Source organism: Maniola hyperantus, chromosome 21 (genome assembly GCF_902806685.2).
Source record: "Maniola hyperantus chromosome 21, iAphHyp1.2, whole genome shotgun sequence".
Lineage (NCBI taxonomy): Eukaryota > Metazoa > Arthropoda > Insecta > Lepidoptera > Nymphalidae > Maniola > Maniola hyperantus.
This window is the reverse complement of record NC_048556.1, coordinates 6793464-6821360: the sequence shown is the minus strand read 5'-3', so window position 1 is coordinate 6821360 and position 27897 is coordinate 6793464. Positions and strand designations below refer to the sequence as shown.

Below are 27897 nucleotides of genomic sequence, written 5' to 3'. Positions count from 1 at the left end.
ATTGGCCTCTTTAGACTGCGGTTATATAATATATGTACCTATAGTGCGTAAAATTTAACTCCTCCCGCGCCATTTTAACTTTTTGTTGCAAATTTACGGTTTAATCCTTATTTTTTAAAGGTGAGAACCGTACTTTTGACATGTCAGTTGACCCATACAGGTAAAATGGCGCGTGAGTAATCATTTTGTACGCACTATATGCTTGTTTAGCATACCATATCTCGCAGAGAGAGAGAGGGAGTAAGGCATAACATCAAAACAAAAAAGTACGACAAAATAAAAAAGAATGAAAATATACTGAGAGCTAAATAACACTCCCCGATGCTTCGATGTACGAAATCCAATACTCAGCTCTGAAAACCCCACTATTTTTATTGCAATGGCAAAAAGCATTCTCGCTATGTTCTCGCGTTATGCTATTGCCTATTTCCTTTATTTTCCCGAACAGAATGTACCACCAAAAGCCTTGTGATCTCGATAACAATATTGCATTTTTATGAGTAACTTGCTTATATGTTTGGCCCGCCTTGCTAGGTTTTGTCTACTACTTTTTTAGGGTTCCGTACCCGAAGGGTGCCAACAGGATATTACGAAACCTCCGCTGTTCGTCCGTCCGTCTGTCTGTCAGTGGGCTGTATCTCGTGAAGCGTAATAAGTAATGAGTTGAAATATTCACAGAATGTGTTTTTCTATTGCTGCTAAAATAACAAATAATAAAAAAGTGTTATTTCTTGTATCCGATGGTACGGAACCATTCGTGTGCGAGCTCGACTGGCACTTGAGCGATTTTTCATAAACGATAGAAAATTAGGCAGGTAGCTTTTTAGTGTGATCTCAGCTGATGATAAGTGATGAATAATGAATTGCAGTCCAAGATGGTAGCGGGCTAGTGGTCAGTAGGATGCTAACTAGCCAGGGTCAAAGCTTCCCAAATACCTCAATATTTAGAAATAATTATGACAGTTGTAAATTAGGCTCTGCATTTTTTATTTTATTTATTTATTTTAAAGATGGATCTCCCAAAATAAGAAAATAGTGTATAAAAATCTAGCAAAAACTATTAATTATTATTACACGCTTATATTTGAATTAGATACCTAGGTATTACTCGTACAGCTCGAGAAGCTATACAAATATTTTATTTTTTTATTAGGAAAACATCGCCAGCGCACTAAATAATAAAATAAAATAAATCAATATATTATGCACCACCGGCCCTCTTGTACCCACTCGTGCATACTTGACCTATATAAGAACCCTACCCTATTACTTCAATAAAACCAACCAACTTTTATACACAACGGGAAACCTACTTACTATAGATATACTAACTAGATTGAGACCGTAAAATAGATGGTCTAAAATTCTGATAGATAATTTAATTTTGATCCTGAGTGGCCTACTCGCCTACACGCCTGACAGTCAAGATAGATAACTAGAAGCACATTTTAACATTTCCAAGCCTAGAGTAGGTATATGAAAGTGCCTAGTGACATACCCTATAATACCTAGTCTAGATTACCTACTCCGACGTAGTCTAACTATACAAACTTTTTCGACACTTTTCATGTTCTGAACGTGTTTTTTTCCAAAATTTAAATATCTTACCTGTTTAGCACTTTATAAAGCTTTTGTAGACATTGCGCTAATAAGTTTGTGCTGCTAAAATTTGTACGGGCTCTACGCCAAATATGTAACACCCACGGAAAAATTTTACTTTCTCATCGCGAAAATAAACCTTCGTAATTTAATTCAGGTCACGAATACTTGGCGAATGGAGAGGGGTTGTCAAATTAACAATGGTTAAAAGTTATTCCATGCTATTTATTCATGATGGAAATTGCAGTAGGTGTTATGTTATAACTTTATGAATTACTTTATTCGAAAATACGGAAAAGCTAGCAGATGAACACGGGATCTATCTGGGATCTGAACTGTGATTAAGTAGTAAAGATGAAGATGGAAAGCTTTGAAGTTTACACTTACTCGTACCTACTTATATAATTAAGCCAATCCAATCAATCCATCAGCCTGTTTGCGTCCACTGCTGGATATAGGCCTTTCCAAGAGCGCGCCACCAAACACGGCCTTCCTCATCCATCCGCTCCCCACCACCTTCTTCAGGTCATCGGTCCAGCGCCAGCGGGCTGGAGGTCGTCCCATACTGCGCTTACCGGTCCGCGGTCTCCACTCCAGAACACGTCCGCCCCAACGGCCGTCGATTCTGCGACAAACATGACCTAGGTGCCCATTGCCACTTCAGCTTACTAATCCTTTGAGCTGTGTCGGTCGCTTTTGTTCTTCTGCGAATTGCCTCGTTCCGGATAATAATCCGAATATAATAATCCAAATAATTTGTTGTCATTTTCTCGACACTTTACAGTTGCGATTTTCGACACTCTTTGGTCTTGTGTGCCAGTACCTATCCAGTATTCTGTCCATAGTGTCCGTGTCCGAACTGAATACGGATTATTATTTATGTTCGACTGGCTACACAATGAATAGGGTACATTTTCAGATTGTATTTAATCTAAATATATAAAACGAAAAGGTGATTGACTGACTGACTGAACTATCAACGCACAGCTCAAACTACTATACGGATCAAGTTGAAATTGTGCATGCAGATAGCTATTATGACGTGGACATCCGCTAAGAAAGGATTTCTGAAAATTCAACCTTATATCATAAAGAGATGTTCCCAAAAACTTGAAAATGTACTTACAGATACGTGCAAAGGATGTTACGATACTTGAAACTTCCTGGAAAAAGGTCACGTATTGAATATCAGTAACAAAGTAGCTCAGAACTTACGCAACGTTGTCTTCGATTCTTTTAAATGTACGGGGTTCTTGGAGCTGTAAAGATAATATTTTCTACCGAGATACTTAAAAATAAACCATCCTGCTCCCATCCAAATAATTACGAATAATGCGGTGGACAGGCAAAACAACAGTTTTCGATACAGACCTACGGCGCTTTGTGAATTGTGATGCTACGTTATATTACGTTTGCATTTCCATCGCTACGATTCAGTGTACAAACATCACACTTTAATCAATTTTAAACTAACCTAAAATGTTTGGGACTTTTCATTTGATAGTGAAATAGTTGCACTTTTTACTACACGTTAATATAAAAGCTTTTCAAAATATTATACATAATATAGAAACGAGATAATGACCGCGACTTCGTCACCGTGGATCCGTTTTAAAAATCCGGTGGGAACTCTTTGATTTTCCGGGATAAAAAGTAGCCTATGTTACTCTCCGTTTTTTCAACTATCTCTATGACCAAAATCAAGTCGATTGGTTGCTTAGTTAGGGCGTGAAGGAAGGATAAGCAAACAAACAAACAAACACACTTTCATATTTATAATATTAGTAGGTACCTATAGATGTTTACAAAAAATAAAAATCTTTTAAGTAAGAGTAGGGGGCCCAAAATTTAGCGCTATTGCCTCTTAAGGAAATTGGTAAGTAATAGAGACGCAATGTGATTGAAGGACAAACCAATAAACCAACAATAACTTTGCATTAAAATATGATTAGTGATGGTACTGATACCTACTTGAACTAACAATATTTAATAGCGCTGGATAAGGATTGGATCGCTGTTATTGGAATAATGCCAATCGGCTATAAAACTTTCTGTATCTATTAGTATACCTAATACCTACTGACCCATCTCAAAATCCCATATTAAATTACCGGTTGTACCGTACCATAGTTGCAAAATTTGGGATCGGGTAGGTTCGAAACTAATCGGCTAACCCGTCGTAACTTTTGAATAGTCGAATAAGTTGAACGAAATTCTAAACTACCTATTCAATAATTCAGTGATAAGGTCGTCCTTTGTTTTTTAAGTGTATCCTGTATTCTTACTCTCTGTAATTTTGTTAACAATAAAGTTGTTTAAATTAAATTAAAATTTAATTTAAAGGAAGTCGCATACCCACAACACGATACAAGAGCGATCAGAGACGCAACAGATACCATTTTCGTTTCGTCAGCAGCATCAGGCGTGACTTAAAAATTCGTAAGTAGAGGTCAAGTGCCGACCGCTGAATTTCATTGTTTACCATTTGTATTATCATCATCATCGAGCAACACATCTAAGCACCGGTATTCTCTCAGAATGAAAGGAGTTTTTGCCATAGTACACCCCGAGTGCGGACTGGCAGACTTGACATACCTTTTGAGAGCGTAAAGAAAGTGACATAATCGCTTAAAACGCACCTAACATCGAAAAATTCGAGGTACGTACCCGAAATCGAACGTCTTAACCACTAGACTATTACCACTTCTGTAGTTATACTGTTCACTTATTACCACTTCTATGCGTATACTGAATTCTGTGGTCTCTATAATAATACCGTCGTTTGATAGTGAACGGGTAAAGTAAGCAAGTCGGTTATTGAAGTAGCCCGTAAATGGATTAATCAGTTGACTGCATCCCGCCTGCAGTCTGAAATATCTATCTGACATCGTTTCAACACGGCCGCTGCTGCAATATTTTTAAAAGCTTTTACTTAGTGCAGTGGCTTTTAAATAGGATAGTATTAGACACGATTTAGATTACTAACTAATCCCCGCGACTTTATCCACGTAGATTCAGGTTTTCCTAAGATCAATTCTTTGATTTTCCGGAATAAAAGTTCTTACGTAGGTACCTACTCGAAACGTACGAAAGATATCAGATACACAGATAGACAGAAACAGGCACTTTTGCATAATAATATCAGTATATGCATGGATTTTAATTAAAAATGCTCTAACTTTTTCTAGCGCCTTCCTTACAAATAATTTCTTTTTAAAGTGAATATTTTCAACCGTAAAAAATCTTCGAAAGAAAGAGAGTAGAAATCATCACCTATTTAATGCATCTACTTCAATCTTGAATGTATCCACTTTTACCTTGCTTTTAACATATTTTAGCAATACTTTTAAAAGTTCCTTTCTGATAAAATCCCTAAGAGCTTAGGCTACTACAAAATCAAACTAATATATCTCTATAATAAGGTTTATATTGCCCTGGAAATAAATTTTCAGTCGATCAGCATTCACTATTTAAGACCTTGTGTCCCAAACGGTAACTTGGGCGAAGTTTGCTACTTAATGAAACTTGATTTCCAAGTTTGTGTTATTGATTGTACTCTTCAAATTGTTCGGAAGTTTGTAGTTGGGGGCATTTGTATTGTGTTTACCGGGTTTACCCAATTTGCCTTTTGAAATATTGTATGAACAACAATATATTACAATACATATATCGTCAACAACAATAATTCAAGGTCACTGATAACGGTTTGACTAAGGGTCTTCGGCCTTCGAACATTTTTTTTTTAATCGTTGGGAAATGCATTTACGCATCCCTCCCGTGAACGGGCAGGGTATGTGGGACTCGCCAGCCGAGAGACGACCGGAATACCCACTAAAACCTAACGGCGCTCCTGCGTGGCGCTGGCGGCTGGGTCACATGGATGGTGTCAAGAATTTAGGCTGTCATCTTTTCGTAACTCAAGAGTATTTTATCAGTTCGTAACGGAATAAGGGAATAAGATTAAAATTAAGTTTGTATTGTAACTGGTTACTAATTCATATCCATACTAATATTACAAATGCGAAAGTGTGTTTGTCTGTCTGTCTGGTAGCTGCCATCCGTTTAACTGATTTTGACGAAATTTGGTACAGAGATAGCTTACATCCCGGGGAAGAACATAGGCCTTTTATCCCGGAAAATCAAAGAGTTCCCACGGGATTTTTAAAAACCGAAACTCACGCGGACGAAGTCGCGGGCTTCACCTAGTCAGGAATATTTAATCCGGGTTGGTAGGTACCTATAGTAGATAATGTGTTGCCAGTGTTGCTCATTTTATTCAGACACTAGAAATAAAACAGTTAAATAAATTAAAAAAAAAATTTGTTGTAAATTCAGATTGGGTTGTGCAAACAAGAGTCCGAGTATTTTCCTCTAAAAATTTTAGTCAACGACCGTGGGAAATGAAAAATTCACTTCATGGCCTGAGGATTACTGCCATGCTCGCTAGTTCGCTATATTTATTATTTATTTACTTTTTAGATTTTTTATAAAAACACAAGTAAAACTAAAATAAGATATACTTACTATAAATCGCAATCGGGGTGGGGACGCCTCGCACACCCGCATAGCCTCCGCGCTAACCCGGTGCGGGATAGCGCGGGTGACGTACGGGTGTGCGTGGCGAACCCCCGCCTCATACCCCGATTGCCATCACGAACTGTCGCGTACTATACTTAGCTGTTTCCCATTGAAAACTTCCGTAATCATCAATCGATCGCCTCAACTACGCGTCCACCACTAAGTCCACCACGCGGGCCAAATACGGATTGGCAGACTTCACACACTATTGAGAACGTTATGGAGAACTCTAAGCATGCAGGTTTCCTCACGATGTTTTGCTTCACCGTTAAACCAAGTGATATGTATTTAATTTTTCAACACGATCAAAACGATACTTATTTTTTCAAAACCTCCAAAAAGTTAGAGGTAGGTACGTGACCGGATTGAAACTCAATATCAAACCCACCAAATAGTACACACACCACAGGTCAATTACTTAGTTCTATTTTAAAATGAAATGCATACCTATGTAGTAAATTTTTGTCGCAATGGAAACCCATGGCACTTATAAATAGATTTTATTTTTATCTCATTGTTCGCTGACATAGCGTGAAACAAAACAGGAAAAGATTTTACAATAATATGCAAAATGCTGAATATTTTGCTCTTTGGTAAGTTGGTATCTACGTAATGTTTCGATCCGGAAAATTTATACGTAGATGTGGTGTGCTATACACACCACTATTACACATAAATTTTGCAGGAATGTCTTAAATTCTTCTCCAATTTAAATTTCTTAAATCTAAAATTAAAGCTCAAGTTCATCCATATATCTACAGACACGATACTGTCTCGCGAACTGTTTGTTTCAACCTTTAACAAGCTAATTATAATATACTAGATGATGCCCGCGACTTCGTCCGCGTGGAGCTTTTTAAAAATCCTGTGGGAACTCTTCAATTTTCCGGGATAAAAAGTAGCATATGTCCTTCCCCGGGATGTAAGCTATCTCTGTACCAAATTTCGTCAAAATCGGTTGAACTGTTGAGCCGTGAAAAACTAGCAGACAGACAGACAGACAGACAGACAGACATACAGACAGACATACTTTCGCATTTATAATATTAGTATGGATGGTAGGTTTATTATGTGGGGAAGAATTTGCGTTCAACCATTCGGTTAGGTTAGGTACCTAAGTACGTAAAGATTAGAAAACCCACATTTATTGCCCTTCATTTCAAGTAGCTATATGTTTATTTCAATGAAGTATTTTCAGATCATGAAACTCTACCTGACTAGTTCAAAAGGAAAAGGTACAAGGGCAAACTGAAATACCAATGGGCATAACTCATAAGTCATGCATAAAAATGAAATCCTTTATGGGTTTAATTTTTGTGCATGAAAATGAACTCCTTATTAAAAAAGGGTTTCCCAAAATAAAAATAAATCATTGAGCCAATTTAGAAAAGAGCCTTTCTCTAGATACCTATCTAAAGAACCGCCATTGTTTGTGTTTGTATTCAGGATTAGTTAAATCTTTTCTTTGTATTTCTTAGCTAATTGAATTTTACAATATAAATTATAATAATTACTTAGATAGATAGTGAACAACATTTTAAGAATATGATTAATAGATTTCTTTTTTATGATTTAATTAAGCCTTTTTTGCCTTCATTTTATTTACAAAGTTTATTTAAAAAAAGCATCATATAACGTTGCGCAGAAAAATAACACCATGTAAAATTCTTCTTGCGGAAATTTCTCTGGAGCGAAGCCGTAGATATCTAATGCTGTTCCAATATAATACCGTACAGCGTATCTACTATCTACATTACTCTCTAATAGCCAGTTAGGTAGGTGTTTGTAGCTGTAATACCCCTAACCGTTTCAGGTTCCGCTTATTGTATCGCTTTCCATGATAGAGTAGATAGAAAAGATCACACAATAGTTCGTTCCATTATTTCAGCTTAAAGGCAATTTTTGAAGTTTTTTTGATGGCTTTCTCCATTTGTGTCTTCTCCGCATTTTATGTCATTCTCTCAACATCGTCCATTTATTATCTGCGCAAAAAAGAATAGAAGACTGTACAGGACGATATTATACTCTTCAGCATACTCTCCGAATTTACCTCTAAAGAAAACAACGAAGACAACTTCTCTCAAAAAAATATATTTAAATCTCAAATTTTTCAGGACCCTATAAATCACGTCACGTTGCCTTATGGCAATCACTTATACCGGTACTAACACGTAGTTTACATTTTCTCCATCGTAGAACCATTATAATTGCTGTACATTTCATGTCACTTAAATAGGCCTCTGCATGATAGTACCTAGTCAAAATGTATCTTCGCATAAGTATTTATATGCCCTTACTTACCTACGGCCAGCGAAACGACAGAAAAAGGAAGGAGAATTAAAAGACGAATCAATGCACGACGGAATAACTACCTCCAGCATTGCCCCAAATATACCGATAAGCACCCACAGCACAGATCAGAGGTCTTTTTACGTGACACCAACTGTATTTAAAGACACCCGAATTTAGAATCTCATATCTTCTACAGACGAGCCGCGATGATGATCACCCACGCTGAAATATGGAGATGAAACGTCATGAAAAGCCGGGCAACCTCTCTCCCCTAAACCCGGCTACCAAGAAGGAGGAAGAAGGCAAAACCTCCAGGTCCAGCAGCAAGTCGGAGAAGGAGCTAAGGACCCAGGACAAGTCTCCGAGCGAAGAGGGCCTGAGAAGAGCAGAGAGACGGTTGTCGAGAGCCAGTGAAAGCTCCAGAGAAACCTTTGACAGGTAAAAAAAATCACGTTAGACCTAATACTTCTTTCCTGCACTTTGTAAATTACTATTGAATTACAAGCAAGCAGTACACTCTAATTGTTTTACTATATTTTATTCTTCCTCCTTCCTATGAAAAGATTAAGTAGGTACGATTTACGACCACGACAAAAAATCTAACCTTTATCAACCTACTGTTACCTGTTACTATGCTATGTATGTGTTGTTGTTATTATGCTATGTAACATGTATGTATGTTATATGTAAGTAAGTACCTATGCTTACATAGGTATATACTTAATAGCATTTGTGTTTTAATTATACGTCCCGTTTTAGACGTTGATTCCTCTCGACTTAATGGACGATATTTTTTGGAGAGTAGGATTTTTTAATAAAGAACAATATATTTTAACATAGAGCAATGATAAATAAAAATCAGAATACATAATTATATCAATTGGACTCGTTGAATTAATTTCCGTAAAGTTTTATCGTTTTCAACGGAGGTTGTTTGCATATAGCGTACATTGTACAACTTAACTTTTCATTGAAATATTAGGTACTCGAGACTCGAGAGTCGAGAGTCTCACTATAAGGGTTGCCAACCATTTTGGATTTCAGAGGAAGTCCTTTTCTTGGGGTAAGCATCTTTGACAGAGTACTTAGTGCCCCTGAATTCAATAAGATTAAGATTATTTTTGTAAATATACCATATTGCGTTGCGTTGCGTTGTGTTGCGATGCGATGCGTTGCGAACGCGTTGTTGAGAAAGAATGTGTAGTGTGAAGGCAGCTGATTCGTTTGGTCCAACTCAACTAGCTGTGTATTGAATCGTTGATAGTCAGTCAGTGAGTCACCTTTTCCTCTTATATAATTTTTTGACTAGCTTGTGAATACACACTACCTATGTTCTGAAATAAAAAAACCGGCCAAGTGCGAGAAAGACTCGCGCACCGAGGGTTCCGTACTACAGTAGTTTTTTCACATTTTGCACGATAAATCAAAAACTATTATACGTAAAAATAAATAAAAAATCTGTTTTAGAATCGGAACCCTAAAAAGTATTTTGATTAGAAATGTAAAAGATTATTTTATCCGGGTTCGAAACGGATTAAAATCAAAATGACGTCGTTTCACAACTTGAGGTACTAACCAAGAATACTTTATCCGGGTTCTTAACGGAATATATGTAAGATTAATGTCTTTTTGTAACTGATTACTACGAAACACCGTTATTTTAATCTTATTCCGTTACAAATCCGGACAAAACATTCCTGAGGGCCTAGACATTCTATTAGCGATGTCGCTAGTAGAAAGGTCCAAAAATGTATGGGGTTGATATTAGCTATCGAAATGTCACGTGGACTAATAGAAACATTTATAACCAGTAACGAAAAGACGAAGTATAAATGTTATTAATTCGTAGCTGGTTACGAAACATTGGTTACCAACGGACGAAACCGATCCCACTTGGTGTGCGGTATCTCTCTGTAAGTATAACTTGCAAATTGGATATTCCGTGGGTACTCCCAACCCAATCCATAACAAACGTCGTGAAATAAGCTATTTTCCGCAAATGAATGAACATCTATCATCCTACATAACGAACATTAATCAATCAGCTGACAATGGCTGATATATATATACGTAATCGATAAGCTTTGTAATTAGGTTCTGATAACAAGATAACAGGCACGCATTATATGTATAATTAGCCATATATTATTACAGTAATAAATCATAGAGTCGGAACGTGTTCAACGTTGGTTGGCTTCGTTGGCGATAGTAAATTTAATCGTACGGCGAAGTAGACGTTTCTTTCTAGTTATGGGCTGCACTATGATTCACGATCCATGCACCATCGCCACACGTACTTATACCGATATGCAGTTTCCTAGACGACATTTTTACGTTTTCTTTCGAACGCTCGTGGGTTGAATGTTTTACAGATACCTACCTGCGAGGTGTCTATTGCATAGCTTTCATAAGATTCATAATAAGTATATGTTTAAAAGCTAGCCTGCCTGCTATTTATTTGCAGTCCTATTTTTAAAATAAAAAACACCTAGGTTCTTAAATAAATATATATGCAAGAACAGATAATAATAACAATATAACACCTACCAGACATTCCTAAATGTTCCTGCGAGAGCTATATTTCTCTACTTCCAATTCTACGAACAAGTAACATACATCTTCTAAGAAAGAGCCAGCGCGTGCAAGACCTTCATTATTTTATAAAAGCTGAAAGCTTCTCTGCGTATTCTCTCCAACACTGGGAGGAACGTTTGTTTGGATCATGGTGGCTTTGGGAGATAACAGATAATAAAGATGTAAAAAATCTTTCGTCAAAGTATCATGGCAAACCTTTGCCAGACACCCTTAAAATTTTAAAGTTTAAATGTGTCTGGCAGAGGGTTGCCACGACACTAGGGGTCTGGCAATGCATGACGTGATTTCTAATACTATTCTAAAGAAAATATAAAAAATTCGACTTTATACTTTGACGTAAGATTTTTTACACCTTTATTAAATGTTTATCTTCCAAAGCCAAACAAACGTTCCTCCCAGTGTTGGGGACAACACGCAGAGAAACTTTCAGCTGTTATAAAATAACGAAGGTCTGACACGCGCTGGCTCTTAGTCCATAAAGCCATTAATTAAACATTTAGCTACCCAATAACCACAATAATAAGTCCCTAAGCAAACCGTGGTTATTATCGATAAGCTCCGTAAAACGTAAGCGGTAGCGCGGTAGGTACGGGGTAGATACATATTATTATCTGTTATTCTTGTTCTTACTGTTGAGTTTTGACGTTTGGCAAATATTTAGTAAGTGCACATAACGATTACCTAACGAAGCATTCATAGTTCATACCCTACTGTATACTCCAGCCGGCGGATGATTGATGAGCTACAAATTACAATGACTGATGGAGCCGTTGATTTTTGTTGTTCCATACGAAACGTATCAGCAGTTTATTTTTATAGCAGATGCAATCTATTGAACAGATCACTATCTCGTAAATATCTCGTACATAGTAAGTAGGTACCTATATGCTGGCGGGAAGCAGCTGAATGAGAAACGCTGAGGAAAGGATGTGGTGGCGCTCAATAGAGAAGGCATAATCAACAGTGGACGTCCGCAGCACAGGTCCCTTCTTAGGCTGTGTCCGCGGGCTGATATGATAATGATCATGATGAATATTAACCGCAACACTTTAAACAATCCAATCCTATTGAAGAATCTAAATATATAAAAGTAAAAGGTGACTGACTGACTGACTGATCTATCAACGCACAGCTCAAACCAACCAAACCAAAGAAATGTGGCATGCAGATAGTTATTATGACGTAGGCATCCGCTAAGAAAGGATTTTTGAAAATTCAACTCCTAAGGGGTTGAAATAGGGGTTTGAAATTTGGGTAGTCCACCCGGACGAAGTTGCGAGCATAATCTATTAGTTTCTCATAAATTACTTCGCATCCTCACGCATCCTGGGTAGAAAGGGTGGGTACCCTTATCTAACATCAAAAATGTATGGTGATATTTTAAACTATTTATAGAGAAGAGTAATTTTCATTAACAAGGCTGCCAAATTGTGTAGACTGTAGGTACCTAATATATTGAGTAATTTTAGAGAGTGTCATCCAAAAGAGCACGGTAGCTCTTCGTCCGACATTTAATCAAGCCTTTACATTTTAGTTCGCACAACGTTGATTAAGCTTCGAGCGCTTTGTATAAACATTAAACACTCTTTGAAATTGGCGATGTCATCTAATAAATTCCAAAATGTTACTTTATTAAACGGTAGGTATTAGACCAGTAGGTACCTACTATAGCTGGTATACTAGGTAGATATTTTGTCTGTTAACATATTTTGATCAATTTATTTGGTCTAAAAATATCTTTGAGACAGCATATTCTGCATAGAACATTGTGAAAAGCGAAAGTCAATTTTGTGTAGGTAGTTAGTTACTATAGAGATTTTTTATGCCTAACCGAATTAACAGGTAGGTATTCTTACTTATTTTTATGCCTCTTTTTAATTTTTTTTCAGACAAGACTCAAAATCGACCACACTTAGCCCGAAGGTATCCCGCAAATACTTCACCAACTGGCGGCAGGCATGCGATAAGACAAAGGATAAAACCAAAGAATTGTTAAAGCGGTGGAGGACGTTACCAGAATCAGAAGTCCCTGGAAATCCAATGCAAGCGACGGAGCACAGCGAAGACGAGAAAAATCACGGATGGAGTGTCCATGTTTGGAGTAAGTCTACCTACTACCTACCTAACTAATTGATATTAGTCTCTAGCTAGTAGACTTTTTTTCCTAAGTAGATTTGATAGATAACAAAGATAGGTAGGTTTATTAAAAATATAACGATGTATGGATTTAAAAATAATAGGTACTATACTAATTAACAAAAATCCTTCACCACAGATTTATTAAGAAAACGTAAATTAAAGAGTTTATTTCTTAAGAGTTATTTCAACAGTTGCTAAAAAGAAAAATAAAAACCCTGTGAGGTTGGATTTCAAAATTTATTGAGTGTTCTGCTACTATTTTTAAGTTCAAGTTGGTTTTGTCAACTTCGGGTTATACTTAATAACCTGATGGATGAGTACTGACGTGTACCTACACTTTGCTTTTTATTGGTGGTCAAAGTTTAACAGTAATTGTAACGTAACTAACCGACTGTCATGCTACTGGATACAGTTACTAGTGATACAATTTTCTCTTTCTTTCATAAAATCCGCACCTGAAGGCACTATCCTTTAGAAAATATATGACAGTTCATTTCAAATGGAATAAAGCTTTATTTTATTCTTTCATCCTGTCTTCTCCAGTCGCAATGAACAAAGGAATATTTGAAATAAACTAACGTCTCATTCGTTTGTCTTCTCATGAATTATTTAAAGAGCTGCAGTGCATCAGAACCTTCTTATATCTCACATACATATTTTAAAGTAAATATAGATACTTAGCCATTTCTCATGAATATGATGCATTATGAAAATGAAATTCGCGGGAGGTATATTTTATGGTTCTAAGGTACCTAGTTCCTACCTAATAATATATCTTCAGCACGGCTCAATTTATTCCTACAAGCTATTACAATCGTGTGAAACTGCACTGAGTTTCAAGATTGATTAGATAGCTTCTCGGCATAGCTTGTAGGGAATCCGTTGCAATTTAATCTATGTTAGTTGCAAATTGCAATGTTCTGAATCATCCTGAATTCTACGATTCATCTGAATATATGTTAATTCAAAGAACTAAGTATATTTAACCTATATGGCCTAAATAGTTATGCCAAAATTTTTGAAAAGCAGATTTTCAAACATAAATTACCTAATTACCAAGAAATCAGTGTAATGAAAATGAATCTTCACCACTTTGCTCTACTTATGTGCGTCCATATGCAAAGTTATAATAAACATCCCAGAAAATCTCAATTCGTAACTTAATATACTGAAATTTATGAAGATGAAGTGTACATCAAATGCACGAGTAAAAAGTACTCTGGGGAAGTTTATTGAAAACCCCTGTCTAGATGGTGGAATTTATGGCACATACATTTTATGCGTTGGAATAATAGCCACCGCAGAATGTACAATGGATACACTTTTATATAGAAACTAACAAATTGCCAGAATTTGATACATAAAAATGGCTTTACCCGAGTAAAGCCATAGTGGAAATATTACACAAAGGATGATCAAACAGATCGCACGATTCATGGGCACTGGGTAGAGTACAATCTAGGCATGTCCATTACCCATGTACCTACCTATTGGACTGCAAAATATTTACAAATCTTAGCAGTAGGTATACATGGCTTATGTTATAGTTATAATTAAATAGGAACTTATGTTATCCTTTTTTTTGCCATGGTTTAGTCCAAGTAGGATTTTCCTGCTATACAAATAATTAATTTTACGTAAACCACAATTATTACAACTCATATGCTGATTGTTTTGTGTAAGCATTACTCATTCTTAGGTTATTCTTCAAAGTTACAGTACTCGTCAAGACTTAAAATGAACTGGTTGCCACTTTTGTGTACCGTTCTAGGTCTCAGCAGCTTTGCTGAAGGCCGCTCTTCAAAAAAAAGTAAAACTACAAAAAAATATTTAACACGATCAGAATATTTTGAAACTGTTTTGAGGTACGCCCGCAGACTGGACAGCCTTCTGAAGATTACTTGTGAGGATAATAAAAATTGGATTACAGAGACCTATACAAGCAATGGTTATATGATTTCTTATGACCTCGATGGATTGAACGAATCGACTCTTGATGTGAAAATTCAGAATAGAGTGTTATTCACGGTTATTGATCAGACGAACAACCTAGATCCTTTTGTAGATGTGAGGATGTTACCTATGATGGTGGATGTGACACGTGCAGAGTGGTACGTAGTGAATCGTGTGCTAAAAGTGGTGGTACCTTTTAGTGTTAAACTCAGTGAAGCTATGCCAAAAACTTGTGAATTCGATGATACAGATTTTGCTGTTCCAGAAACAATTGAGATTATTGAATCATTTTAATCAGATGTGCCTAGGTAATAAGCATAAGTTGTATTTAATAGAAAACTTTATAATTTTAGGCACAGTGTTGTATGAAACTTGTATCTCGTTGCATTTTATTGATTTCTTTCAGACCTGATGACAGTTAAATATCGCCGTTAGTAAATCAAGCTATAGTGATATAAAGCATACTTAGTTACATATACTTTATTACTTTATATCTACAGGCTCGGCTATACACAATTACCATACAATACTTATAATATATAAATTAAAATTGAAAAATAATAAAGGTTTTTTATTTCAAACAACTAAATAAATAAATTTGATTTTCTGTCGAATCTTCACTTTCCGAAATAATGAACATTTATTTATTCTGCATCTACCTACGTCCTAGAACAACTGTAAAGTTCTCTTTTGAATTCACTATGTAGTTACAAAAATTCCCATCACATGTCAATATAATACCAATCACCAACATGTTATTTGCGATTATATGTTTATGACGTACATACTTAAAGATTTAACGTCACTTTAAACCGCTCCTAAAGTTATGTAATAAGACCCCAAGTTTATGAGTAATTTTCCTATTTTGTAATGCCACACTTAGATATTATTACCTTACCTACTAGGTACTTAGTCAACAGAGACAAACTTGCAGCTCCTACCTTCCGCCTCAGGAAAGTCCAAAAGTCATTTGTGGGTATGGGTATTACCTTTTATAATAAAATCCCGCAAACTATTTTGGACTTACCTTTGCACAAGTTTAAAAAATCTATTAAAAATATACTCCTGAAAAAAGCATATTACACAATTGAAGATTATCTTAATGATAAAAGAGCGTGGATTTGACCTGCAGCTCGTTCCAGCAACGCACAAGACTGCAAATACTATTTTATACATGGCATAATCTTGTACCTATATCAAATATTTGAAAAGAGCAACCGCCGAGTTTCTTGCTGGTTCTTCTCGGTAGGAAAGGCATTCCGAACCAGTGGTAGATGCATCCGACTATTCGAAAGTACTTGTAAAAGTTTATTCGAATAAAAAAGATTTTTATTTTATTTATTTATTTATTTATTCCATCTAACAAATTCACTTGAATCGCTAGACTATCTTATTGAGTAGGTACCTAGGTAGAACTGTTGCAACTTTATAGGTAGGTACCTACTTATATTTTTTCCGCTTGAGTACCTATTTTTTTAGCATAATAAATGTCCGTAACTTCAACTCTAAATTATTATAAATGGGACATGATAATAACCGTTAAACAAGTTCAAAAACATTCACACAATAGATAACAAACTTTCCTGTAACAGCTTTCAAATAAACACGTGTCCAATTTAACTTCCACACAATAAGTTCCGCAGTGCGGTGTTACATTACGGTTGTTATGGATGCAAAGCATTATTTTCGCCCAAAAAATATATATCTGCTTTACAACCACCCTAGCCACAATAGATATCAGTATAGGCAGTAAAATCCGCCCTACTCACGTAAGGGTATCAACCACGGTATTGCAATATAAATAATGCGAGCAGCTGTTTCAACTTTTCCATAAAAGATACGACGACTCGAAGTACCTACCTATATGTAGGTAAATATGCTTTTAACCCCAGATATTCGTCATGATCTTGAATGTTAATATCCTCGTCCAGCGATACTAGGCCCACTTTATTGTATGACATTAGTGATTAGTGTTTACAAAATTAACTAATCGAACACGAATATCCTGAAAGTTTCCAAAGTTGTTGCAAATCCCACACTGTCAAGGTACCTTAATTCCCCTTTACCTAGGCTAAAAAGTTGTTAGGTACCTACCTAAATCAGTAAACCGACAAGTAGGCACCTAGGTAATGCTTGAGCCTATGGCTAAGTATCTACTTAGATTTTATCAGTCTTTTTTCATACCGTGGCCCTATATAATATTGAATTTTAAACAAGGCTTTATTTATCAGCAACATGGGTCAACCGATGCAGTCAAGACCTGGAGTGCCTAGACCTGGAGGAGGAGCAGCCATTAGCACAACTGAGCTCCATACAAACCGACAAGATGACTCTCTTTTTCACCGAGCTTCTTGACCACGACCGAGACGACGTCATCTGTGACCAGGATTTTGACAACTTTTTTGAGGTATACCTCCAATGATGGTGCCGAGTTCGTGGTCCCACCGCTTTGACCCACGGGTGGGTCTACGGTATACCTACCACCGTAGAGCCGTGGTCGCACTGGAGGGTCTACGGTATACCTACTACCATTTTCGTGACGGGTCCTTGGTCCCACTGGTGGGTTCTACGGTATAACATTTCACCATATGTACCCGTGGTCACACAGGTGGGTCTACAGTATACCACCATATAGTAAGACATGAGAAATCATCCCACCATCACAGTACGCTTTACTTAATGTGCTTTAGTAACGCGTGCTTTAAAGTTCACTGGTCGAGGTTTTCAGAGTGTGAAAATCGGTTCTCAGTTGCAAACGTAAGGGGATTGAAAAATGTTAGGAAAGCTACAGATCTAAATATGTAAAATGAAAAGGTGACTGACTGACTGACTGACTGACTGATCTATCAACGCACAGCTCTAACTACTGGACGGATCGGGCTGAAATTTGGCATGCAGATAGCTATTATGACGTAGGCATCCACTAAGAAAGGATTTTTGAAAATTCAACCCCTAAGGGGGTAAAATAGGGTTTTGAAATTTCTGTAGTCCACGCGGACGAAGTCGCGAGCATAAGCTAGTCTTGGTATAAGTAGGTACTCGGAGCTTCTGGCCGTAGGTAATAACTAATACCTACTAGTTTATTTCCCTGTGGGTCATTTTAAAGATTGAGTTTATAATAATCCCTGAAACAGCTTTTACTCCAAAGAAAAATATGTTTTGCTCGCCTTAGCTCCCCGGACTCAAATCCACCTTAATCCCAAGATAAAGAATTTTTAGTGACATACTAAGTATTTTCTCTCTCAGCTAAAACTTTCTAACTAAAAGCTTCATAATTTTTTTAATTAAATGAGTAAGTAGGTCCTTATCAATTTACTTAATTTAATACAAAAGAGCTTAGCATCCCTACCACAATTTAATTTACTTTTATAATCGAAAAATTAACGCAAGGATGAACAATTATCGTACTTAATTAATATAAAACAAAATAGTCTAAACGCATTGTTACAACTAAGGGCCGGTTGGAAACAACCATTGATTTGAAAAAATCATTGGTGTTCGTAACTTATTTGCAGATTATTACCAACGATTCCAGCACTGGTTAACGTAAGCGTAACTTTTTAACGAACGTTATCGATAACAGATGGTTAATCAACGCTTTCTTTGACTAGCATTCGTTAGCGCCATATTTAAAGGTTACGTGTCCTTCAAAATTTGTTGCAACAACCGGCCCTTAGGCTATGAAATTGAACCAATACTTAATCACATTAATTAAACGGCAAACTTACAGAAACTAGCGCACTTCGCAGACTGGTCGAGCAACTCATCAGAATTCCACATGATGTTGGAAGTGAAAAGGGAATTCATCGAGCATTTTATCAACCCATTGCCTACAAAGTAAGTACCTATCTGTAGAATTATTTACGTACCTACTCGTACATATAATTTTACTCATCAGAAAGCTAAGTTTGGAATTATGCTCGGAGTTTCTATAGTGATCAAATCAGAAATGAGGAGATCCGTACAAGAACCAGAGTAACCGACATAGCACAACAGGTCCAAAGCTGAAAATATGGCAATGAGTGGGGCACATAGTTCGAAAAACCGATAGACGTTGGTCCCCTAAGGTGCTAGCCTGGTACCGGAAAATGCAGCGTTGACAAAGATCCCACTAGCTAGGTGGACAATCGACAAACGAGTGGCAGGGAAGTGGGAAACTGGGAACTGTTAGATCCAGGCGAGTCGGCGGGTGCAAGACCATGGCTTGTACTGTGGTCCCTTATGTCCAGCAGTACTAAACCACACTACGACATTACAAAATTAGGTAGGTATTCCGTATTAGAGAATCATTTTCTTGAATGAGCAACATGGTCAATAAATTAATTTAAATTATTTTTAATTTAAATTTATTGATTTTTTTGGCTTGATCAATTAATTGATCCTGTCTTTAGTTCTACTGTAAATAAATCTAAGTATCTAAAGATATTATGTTTGTTCAGGTATGCAGAGTTGCCATACTACAGAAGAGTTTGTGGACCCGAAGCCGGTGGGATGGCTGGAAGAACTACCCTCGAAGGCTGGTTAGCAAGATGGGCGTTACAACTCACAGAAATGAAACGCTTTGTTGATTTGCCGCTTTACCTACAGTACCTGTGCAAGATTATGTTTAATGTAATAGATAGAGACAGTAAGTATTGTTTCCCTTCGTCTTTCCATAAATTTATCCTCTATTAAAGAGATAATTTAGAACAAAAAAAAGAATATAAGTAGGTACTTATAGCTAATAGTGATTAAAGATGGGTAGGTAATCAATATTTATTGATGATGAGGAAATAAGAACGACTTTTATATCGTTTGATAGTAGGTAGCTTTTATAAAATAAACAATTTAAAAACTCATTTATTCCAACTCAATGGGCGTAGAAAAAGTACAATGCTTTTATCCTTTAATAAGTGTTAGTTGGCAAGTTATTCTTCATACAAATAAAATCCTAATTTATGAATAATACCTAACTGCTTGTTGAGACGAGGGTTGCTTCTAAAACCGGACCATTTAAGCCAGTCCTCGCCTACGGCCCTATATTTACGTGATTTATGAAACATACTCAAAAGTACAAGTAGGTATAATTTAAGTTGGGTTATCTAATAATGTTTTTGAAAGTGAGTATGAGAAATTTACAATTTAGTAAGTACTTAGGTACTTAGCTAAATTGTGACTAAGATTTCTTTATAAATATAATGTTTAAACTTTAAGTTAAAATTAATCATGTATCCAGGCAGTAGGCATCTGCGCCTTATCAAATATAATGGCAGTAGCTAGTTTTTTTATGGATATAGATGGAGTTGATAACTGGAAGAATAAAGCAAAATATCAATGATTTGTTGTACCTACCTAATGCTAGTGAAATGTTCGATCGAAGTTCGATACGTAGGTAGATACTTACCTACTTTTGTGTTTTGCCACTATTGCTTTCGCAGCTTTGCAACACTTTACCAAGTGTTGAAACAGGGATTAACTGAAATTTTCAACTGCCAGTTTGAGAACTGAGCCACTAAATAATAAAAGACACTAGGTACTCTTATTTTCTTCGGTACAAAGCCTACAATAGGAGCATTTTTTTAACTCTGATGCAAAGTTTTCATTTAATTTCATTTAATTAAAACTGGACTTTCAGTCGGTATTAATAAATGAAATAAAAGGACCTGAGGTAATTACAAAGGTTAGAAAAACTGCCTGCTAATTAATAAGAGATATCTAGTTGTTGCTTGAGACTTCATCCGCGTCGTCTTTGGCTTTAGGTAAATGTCCGTCGCCTGGATATAAACTAGGTATTACTGTGGCAAAAGCCAAGATCAGTCTGTTAGGTAGGTACCGTAAAAATGTATCAGAAGACTCCGACGGACAGATTGAAAACAGACACGTTGCATTTACAAAATTATCAACTTAAGTACTACCTACTTATTTAATTTGAAGTAGGTAAGTACATACCTAACCTACCTAGTCTTAAAATAATTTAATGCTTCGACTACAAATTACACTCATGTGCGGTACTTAGGTTATGGACATAAAGAAACCATTAATAAAAGTAGGTCCCTAAATTATCATTTATTACTAGCTTTTAAATAGTGAATTATTAAAATTGGTTCAGTTATCAGTAGTTTCAGAGTTTATTCATTACAAACAAACAAACAAACAAATATTTCTTCTTTTAATTAGTAAGCACTTAAGTAGGTTCGGTTAGAATTACAAAATACCTAGGTAGGACCTAGAAAAACACAAAGGAATGTTAAAGTAAAATGGGTGTTTCATTCTACAAAAATTGTCGCTGAACGTTGCTTGCGTACATATTATAGTCTACTCTTTAATTAATTAAACACGTTTCATTTAACCTACTTACGCCTTTCTAAGTGCACTACAGTTGATTAGAGACCGTGTACCTAGAAGTGCAACAAAAACATCACGCAACTCTACATGCCCATTACTTTTTCATAAAACATACCTAGTAGGTATACCTCATCACAGTTAGACGATATCGTAAGACTGAAGGTACCTATTTCAGTTGATTTTCAGTTTTAGGGGGGGATTTAAGTTTTTTTTAAAACCCTAAGGGATCTCTTTCATTTTCCGAGTTAAAAAGTAGCCTTAGTCCTGGATGCAAGCTATCTCTTACCTTTCGTCACAATCGGTATGGGCCGTAAAAAGCTAGCAGGCAGACACACTCGCATTTCATCATCATGATTAACCCATCGCCGGCTCACTACAGAGCACGGGTCTCCTCTCAGAATCCGTACTTCCACACCGTCAATCTGCACTTAGCCATCTACCACACTGGCCAAGTGCGGATTGTCAGACTTCATACACCTTTGAGAATATTATGATTAGATTTTCCTGTTATATATTATAGATTATATAAAATTGTAACATCACATTGCCAGGTACGGGGGAAATAAGGAAGCCAGCGCTGGCAGCTTTTTACCGATCAGTAATCGGGCTGTCTGCTAAGCGAGTCGAAGAGATTATCGATACGGCCTACGACAGGATGACGAGCGTAAGTACTTATGGATTTATCATGTTTTTGTGTAGATACGGAATGGCACTTTTTCTCGTGTCGGCGTCGCTTCCGTTTAATATCGTAACCATCATCATCATGATCAACCCTGGAGCACCGCAGAGACGTTAGCTCTCTATGCGTGTTCTATCGCCTGTATAATGGGGAGTGCTCTGAAGAGCTTTTTGACCTCATTCCACCCTCTTTTTTCTACAACCGCACCGCGCGCCACCGTAAGGAATTTCACCCTCACCATCTGGGTGTCTGGTGCACTTCGACCGTCCGCTGCGCCAGATCCTTCTTTCCACGCACGTGCAAACTGTGGAACCAACTCCCATCGGCGGTGTTCCCACTAGATTATAACATGGGGTTATTCAAGGGGCGGACCAACAAATTCCTAAAAGGCCGGCCACGCATCGGCGGCTCCTCTGGTGCTGCAAATGTTCATGGGCGGCGGTAATCACTTAACATCAGGTGACCCGCCTGCTCGTTTGCTCGCTATATCTATTAAAAAAAAAAAAAAAAAACCCATCGCCGGCTCACTACTGAGCAGTGAGAACGGGTATTCTCTCTGAATTAAAAGGGTTTGGCCATAGTCTCTAGGTACTACAGTGCGGATTGACAGACTTCGCATACCTTTAGAAACATAATGAAGGACTCTCAGGCATGCAGGTTTCCTTACAATATTTTCCTTCACAGTCAAAGCAGGTGACATCTAATTGCTTAAAACGTATATAGTTAAACGTATCATATAAAATCAAACGTATACAGTTATATGTACGTATGTATGTCCGGTAGTCGGTATCGAACCCCAGACCCCCCGACTAGGAGGCCGACATCTTAAGTCTTAACTACTAGGCTATCACCACCTGTTTTACCGTTCCATCGTAACTATTCGTAACCATCGTTATTCGGGATTAAAATATCTAGGATGGAATCAAGATCGGTGCGGAAAGAAGCCGTCTCCTCATAGTCGACCTAGTCGTATCTATTAATTACCGTCACGGCCGTTGCAATGTTTACCTATTCATCCATCAGCCAGCAGCCTGTATGCGTCCTAGATGTTTTAGTGGTTAGATACATTTGGCCTCGTTAATTTTAGGTAGCTGACTTAAGTAATTTTCTTACCACTTACCAGAAATCCTTTGGTTATGCCCATTATTATGACAGTACGACTCATACCGTCAAATCGGTATACTTAGGTATAGGTGCAATCTCACCTGATAAGTGATGGTGCAGTCGAAGATGGAAGGGGGCTTACTTGGGATGGATATGGTAGTTTAATTGAACACAATATACTTACCTCATCGGCTTCTAGTTTCTACGCGACATCGTACCGGAACACTAATTGCTTGGCGGCACAGCTTTTGCTGTTATAGTGGTAAACAACTACACAAGTTGCAACCTACCTAACAACCCTTATTTAAAACCGTTATTTTTTCCAGAATAGTTACCTTATCCTGGACTACGGGACATTCGTGCATTGCTTCACCAACTGGCTGATGGGAAAGAACCCAAACGGACCTGGACAGTGGGTGCTGGTACCACCAAAGGATTCCTTACCACAACCGCCATTCCCTGTAGATTATAGCGCTTTGAACACTGAACCAGCGAAACTAGAACCGTATGCACCCGACAAAAAGACTAATAGACATTCTGTTATAGTATAGAGTTACAGACTATAAAGGCGGATTTAGAAAATAACATTCATTAACGGCGATTAAGCACTGCACTTCCGTCATCAGAGTTCTATCCGTCATCCGTGAGAATACCAGCGATTATCTACGACATATGTCGTACTACCATACAAAACAAAAAGGGACGTACCTATATTTTCACGGACTCGGATCGGATGAGTGCGTAACCGCCGTTAGTACAGTCAATAACATCTGCCTGAAGAGCAAAATTCATGCTGAAGTTTTCTAAATACATTTTAACGATGTTTGTTTGTTTGGTTTAATGCTTTATTGCACAACTATAGTAATCCACAAGTCGAGGTGGCAATCGGGGAGGTAACGCCCCGCACACCCGCACAGCCCCCGCGCTATCCCGGTGCGGGCGAGCGCGGGTGACATGCGGGTGTGCGGGGCGTTCCCGTCTCATACCCCATTATTATTGCCATCTCGAGTCTCGACCTGTCGCGGACTATACTTATACTGCAGGTACACAAGGAATGATCCGCCAGAGCCCAGAACAGACAAATCTGTATGGTCAATATTTTTGCAATTGTGTATTGTGGAGTGTTATATTATAGGCGTATTAAAGGCAATTTGAATAACAACGTACCTATACGTAAACTATACCTAGAACCTATATGCGTAGGAAGATATAGACAGAGAAAGGTTTTGTGTCCTAAATAATAGGTACCTAATTAAAGATTGTACTGTTTATGTACATACTCACCTACAGTGTATACTGATTTCTATGAAAGTAGGTAGGTACATAGTAAACTATAATAAAACATTTTAAAACAGCGGTATCTACGTTACATAATGTTTGAAGAGTTACTCTACCCCTACCCTATGTAAAAAACACACTTAGCATAATACTGACGTAAATAACTTAGATAACACTTTACATGTAGATAACTTTAAATTTTTCTGGTCCCCTAATACGCCTATATATTCATAGTAAATTGATAAATAAGTGAATTTAGTATTAATCTCTTTTTATTTACTGATTTAAATACTTGTAAAGCAAAAAAATTTGTGGACATCTTCCACATTTTCTATTACACATTGTGAGACCATATTTTATTGTTATTCAAATATTGTGTACCGCAGTACAAAATAAAGACAATTAATGTAATGCGTTAAATATATACCTACCAGTTTTTATTAGGAGTTATGGACAAAGTAGGTAAGTACCTACGTACCTATGCGGATTTTGGATCCTACAAATAAATAATAATCCTGCCTTAAGGCTTAAAAAATAAGGATTTTTATATCATAACTATTTCTAGCTCCATTCAACGATGACGAATAAATTTCTTACGTGTAAGCAGATATATTAGTAAATACGTACCTACTATAAACCCTCAGTTTACTGCAAAAACGCATTCATGATAAAAATCATCTAAGATGAAGTTCTTTCTATATTATATAGAACTACGACGACGAATCTCAGGCTGAGATCACACTTTTGAGCGCACTTTGACTTTGCAGACTTAAGATTGAGTTAAAACGAGACAGATTATGTGAGATGTGAGAGAAAGAGAGACTATGTGAGTCTCATTTTAACTCTGTCTTAAGTCTAAGCTAAGTCAGAGTGCGATCTTTGCGAGTTCATAATTGCTGAAAACTGTAGACGAATTTTTGCAATTAATGAGTTGTTGCAGTAAGCCGACGAAACAGAAATGCGATCTAGAGGTCATGGTTACCCGAAAGAACTAACACGATATTGGTTAAATGCACAAATAGAAAACAAAAAGTTTATTTTACGCGGTAAGATTTTAGATACTTACACCTATGTATAGTTACTTCAGATTAAAAAATTCGCTTGCTTAAGGAAATGAAACGCTTTACCTATCCTAAACTTGTGCAATTTGACCAATTACTATGATATTTAGGTATTAGGAGCTTCTTATGTAATGTTACGATGTAAATAATAAAATTAATTTTTAAACATGAAGCCTTATAGTGTACCTACCTTTTAAATTAAATCAGAAAAATATAAACCTGTATAAGAACATTTATTGTAAACTTTAAAACAAGGCACAATAATGTTCCTTCACAATTTTAGTGCCTAACGAAAAAACTACAGATTTTCCAAAGTATTGTTAAGAATAAGTCCAATTGCATGATAGGCAGTTAAAGTTGGATTACGGTTCACCTTGGACCACAAATAAAAAAACAAAGTGGGTTGCACAAGTCAGTACGCGGCCTAAAGTAATGTACATCGGCCTTTAGAATGACATTTCGGCTTTGTAGAGCGTTCTCTGTTACTCACATCTATATGACTTTTTTCAGCCTCATCGACCGAGACAGTGCTCTACAAATCTGCAATCTCCATCAAAAGGTAGATGTACCTACATTACTTTCGGCCGCGTACGGTACTCACTCTCAGTATTCATATATTCATTATTAAATCTGAAGGTAATAAAAATTTTGAGTGAAACATGAACTGTTCGACCTGTCATGCAACAACCGTAAACCAATGAACCAGCAAGTTACACTACAAGGCATCTGTTGTACGACACGGTAAGCAAGAACTGCCTTAAAGTAAGCGTCTTATCACATTTCACGATACAGCCTTATTTTATACCTTAGACTAAAACTAATGTTAGTGAAAAGAATTAGACAAACCATTGTTCACTTGAATCCACCTAAATAAATGAAATCTTTTCAATAGGTACATACTTTTTCTTTCTCATTCCTCTTCAATCTTCCCCATTTGGTACTTACCTACCTAATAGAAAAACTCATTAAAGGGTCCTTGTGTTTGGAATCTCTCAATAAACCCTTCCTGACATGTCCCTTATGAGTCAGATGGAGGCTAAATAATTTATTATGTTTGCAATATTTAGCTATCTATATATAAAAACAAACTGTAAATAAATAATGTAAGAGACTAACAAAATGTAATACCCAAAAAAGAACTCTGACACAAATCGGAGGATTTCCGATGATTTTAATTTAAAAAAAAAATTGCTATCTACCACTACTTTAACGAAATTACGAATTATGATGTCTACTAAGTACCTACCTAACGGCTAATCTTTCTAATATTATAAATATGTGAAAGTTTGGATGTTTGTTACTCATTCACGCCAAAATGAATGAACCGATTTGGCTGTTTGGATTTTTTTTTTTTTTTTTTCCACACAAAAAGAAAAAACGCTTACAATATTGGTTTCTTCATGCTCGTAAGCGCATGGATGTAAGCTTATTAGTACTATTATATATTCTGTGCTTATACCCTAAAGTACAGTTCTTGCAATTCACGAAGGCAAGTAGACTCTTGTGGTTACGTCGGATACACAGGCATTGCGTAAGTGTGCGTGCGTGTCGGACCGATCAGTCGCGAGCAAGCGCTCGCAAACGCACACATTCAGTGTACCTTACTTATACCAGACTTAAACACAAGCATGAGCCACTCGCCTTCGTGAATTGCAAGAACTGTAACACAATAAGGTACATTTTATCCCGAAAAACCAAAGAGTTCCAAATCAAAACCTAAATCCCCTCGGACGCATCCGAATTGCGGGCATCGTCTAGTAGAAAAATATGCCGTATCATATATGCAAAAAAAATTGCTAGGAAATTATTTTGAAATTTATTCAGCGGTCAATTTCAACGCAAACTTCTTGAATAATTTAGAGAAAAAAGTTGTGAGTTTGTTTCTAATATGATTGATGATAGGGCAAAAAGATTGAACGACGCGATCTTAACCAGAAGACTCGCTTCGGTGAGCTTTTAAAAATACGCCGAGGACCCGAACATCAATCATTTTAAATCAAAGTACCCCAGGCTACAGCAGACAAATTACACCTTGGTGTAAAGAATCATTAACAACGCTGCTTTTAAAATTTTCTTCACTGCGCGTTTCGGAATCTACACCGGAATAAAAGGCAACACAATTAATGACATCGGCCCACTTTTTCAGGCCTGTTTCAAACACCATTTAGGGTTTCCTTTTGCCATCCAACAAAACGAAGGCGATTATCGCAAACATAAACAGGTTGTGAATTTGTGAATCTACTTTTTGATGTCTGCACAAAGAAAATAATTAATATGAATACAGTGCTAGGTCAT

The 27897-nt window shown here is 36.8% G+C and overlaps 1 protein-coding gene across 3 annotated transcripts in view; it reads left to right on the top strand.

The window, feature by feature from the left end:
* Window positions 1-26490, top strand: part of LOC117992344 (uncharacterized) — a 61767-nt gene extending 35277 nt beyond the window's left edge. The window contains exons 2-9 of one of the 3 annotated variants that reach the window (XM_069505651.1): window positions 3943-4038; window positions 8666-8907; window positions 12954-13165; window positions 17388-17563; window positions 18887-18993; window positions 19596-19783; window positions 22032-22144; window positions 23590-26490. In XM_069505651.1, coding sequence (XP_069361752.1) covers window positions 8699-8907; window positions 12954-13165; window positions 17388-17563; window positions 18887-18993; window positions 19596-19783; window positions 22032-22144; window positions 23590-23814 — 1230 coding nt within the window. In that variant the 5' untranslated portion in view covers window positions 3943-4038; window positions 8666-8698 and the 3' untranslated portion in view covers window positions 23815-26490. The remainder of the gene's footprint in view (window positions 1-3942; window positions 4039-8665; window positions 8908-12953; window positions 13166-17387; window positions 17564-18886; window positions 18994-19595; window positions 19784-22031; window positions 22145-23589) is intronic. The other 2 variants (XM_069505652.1, XM_034980023.2) reach the window with 2 other exon arrangements.
* The last annotated feature ends 1407 nt before the right edge of the window (window positions 26491-27897 follow it).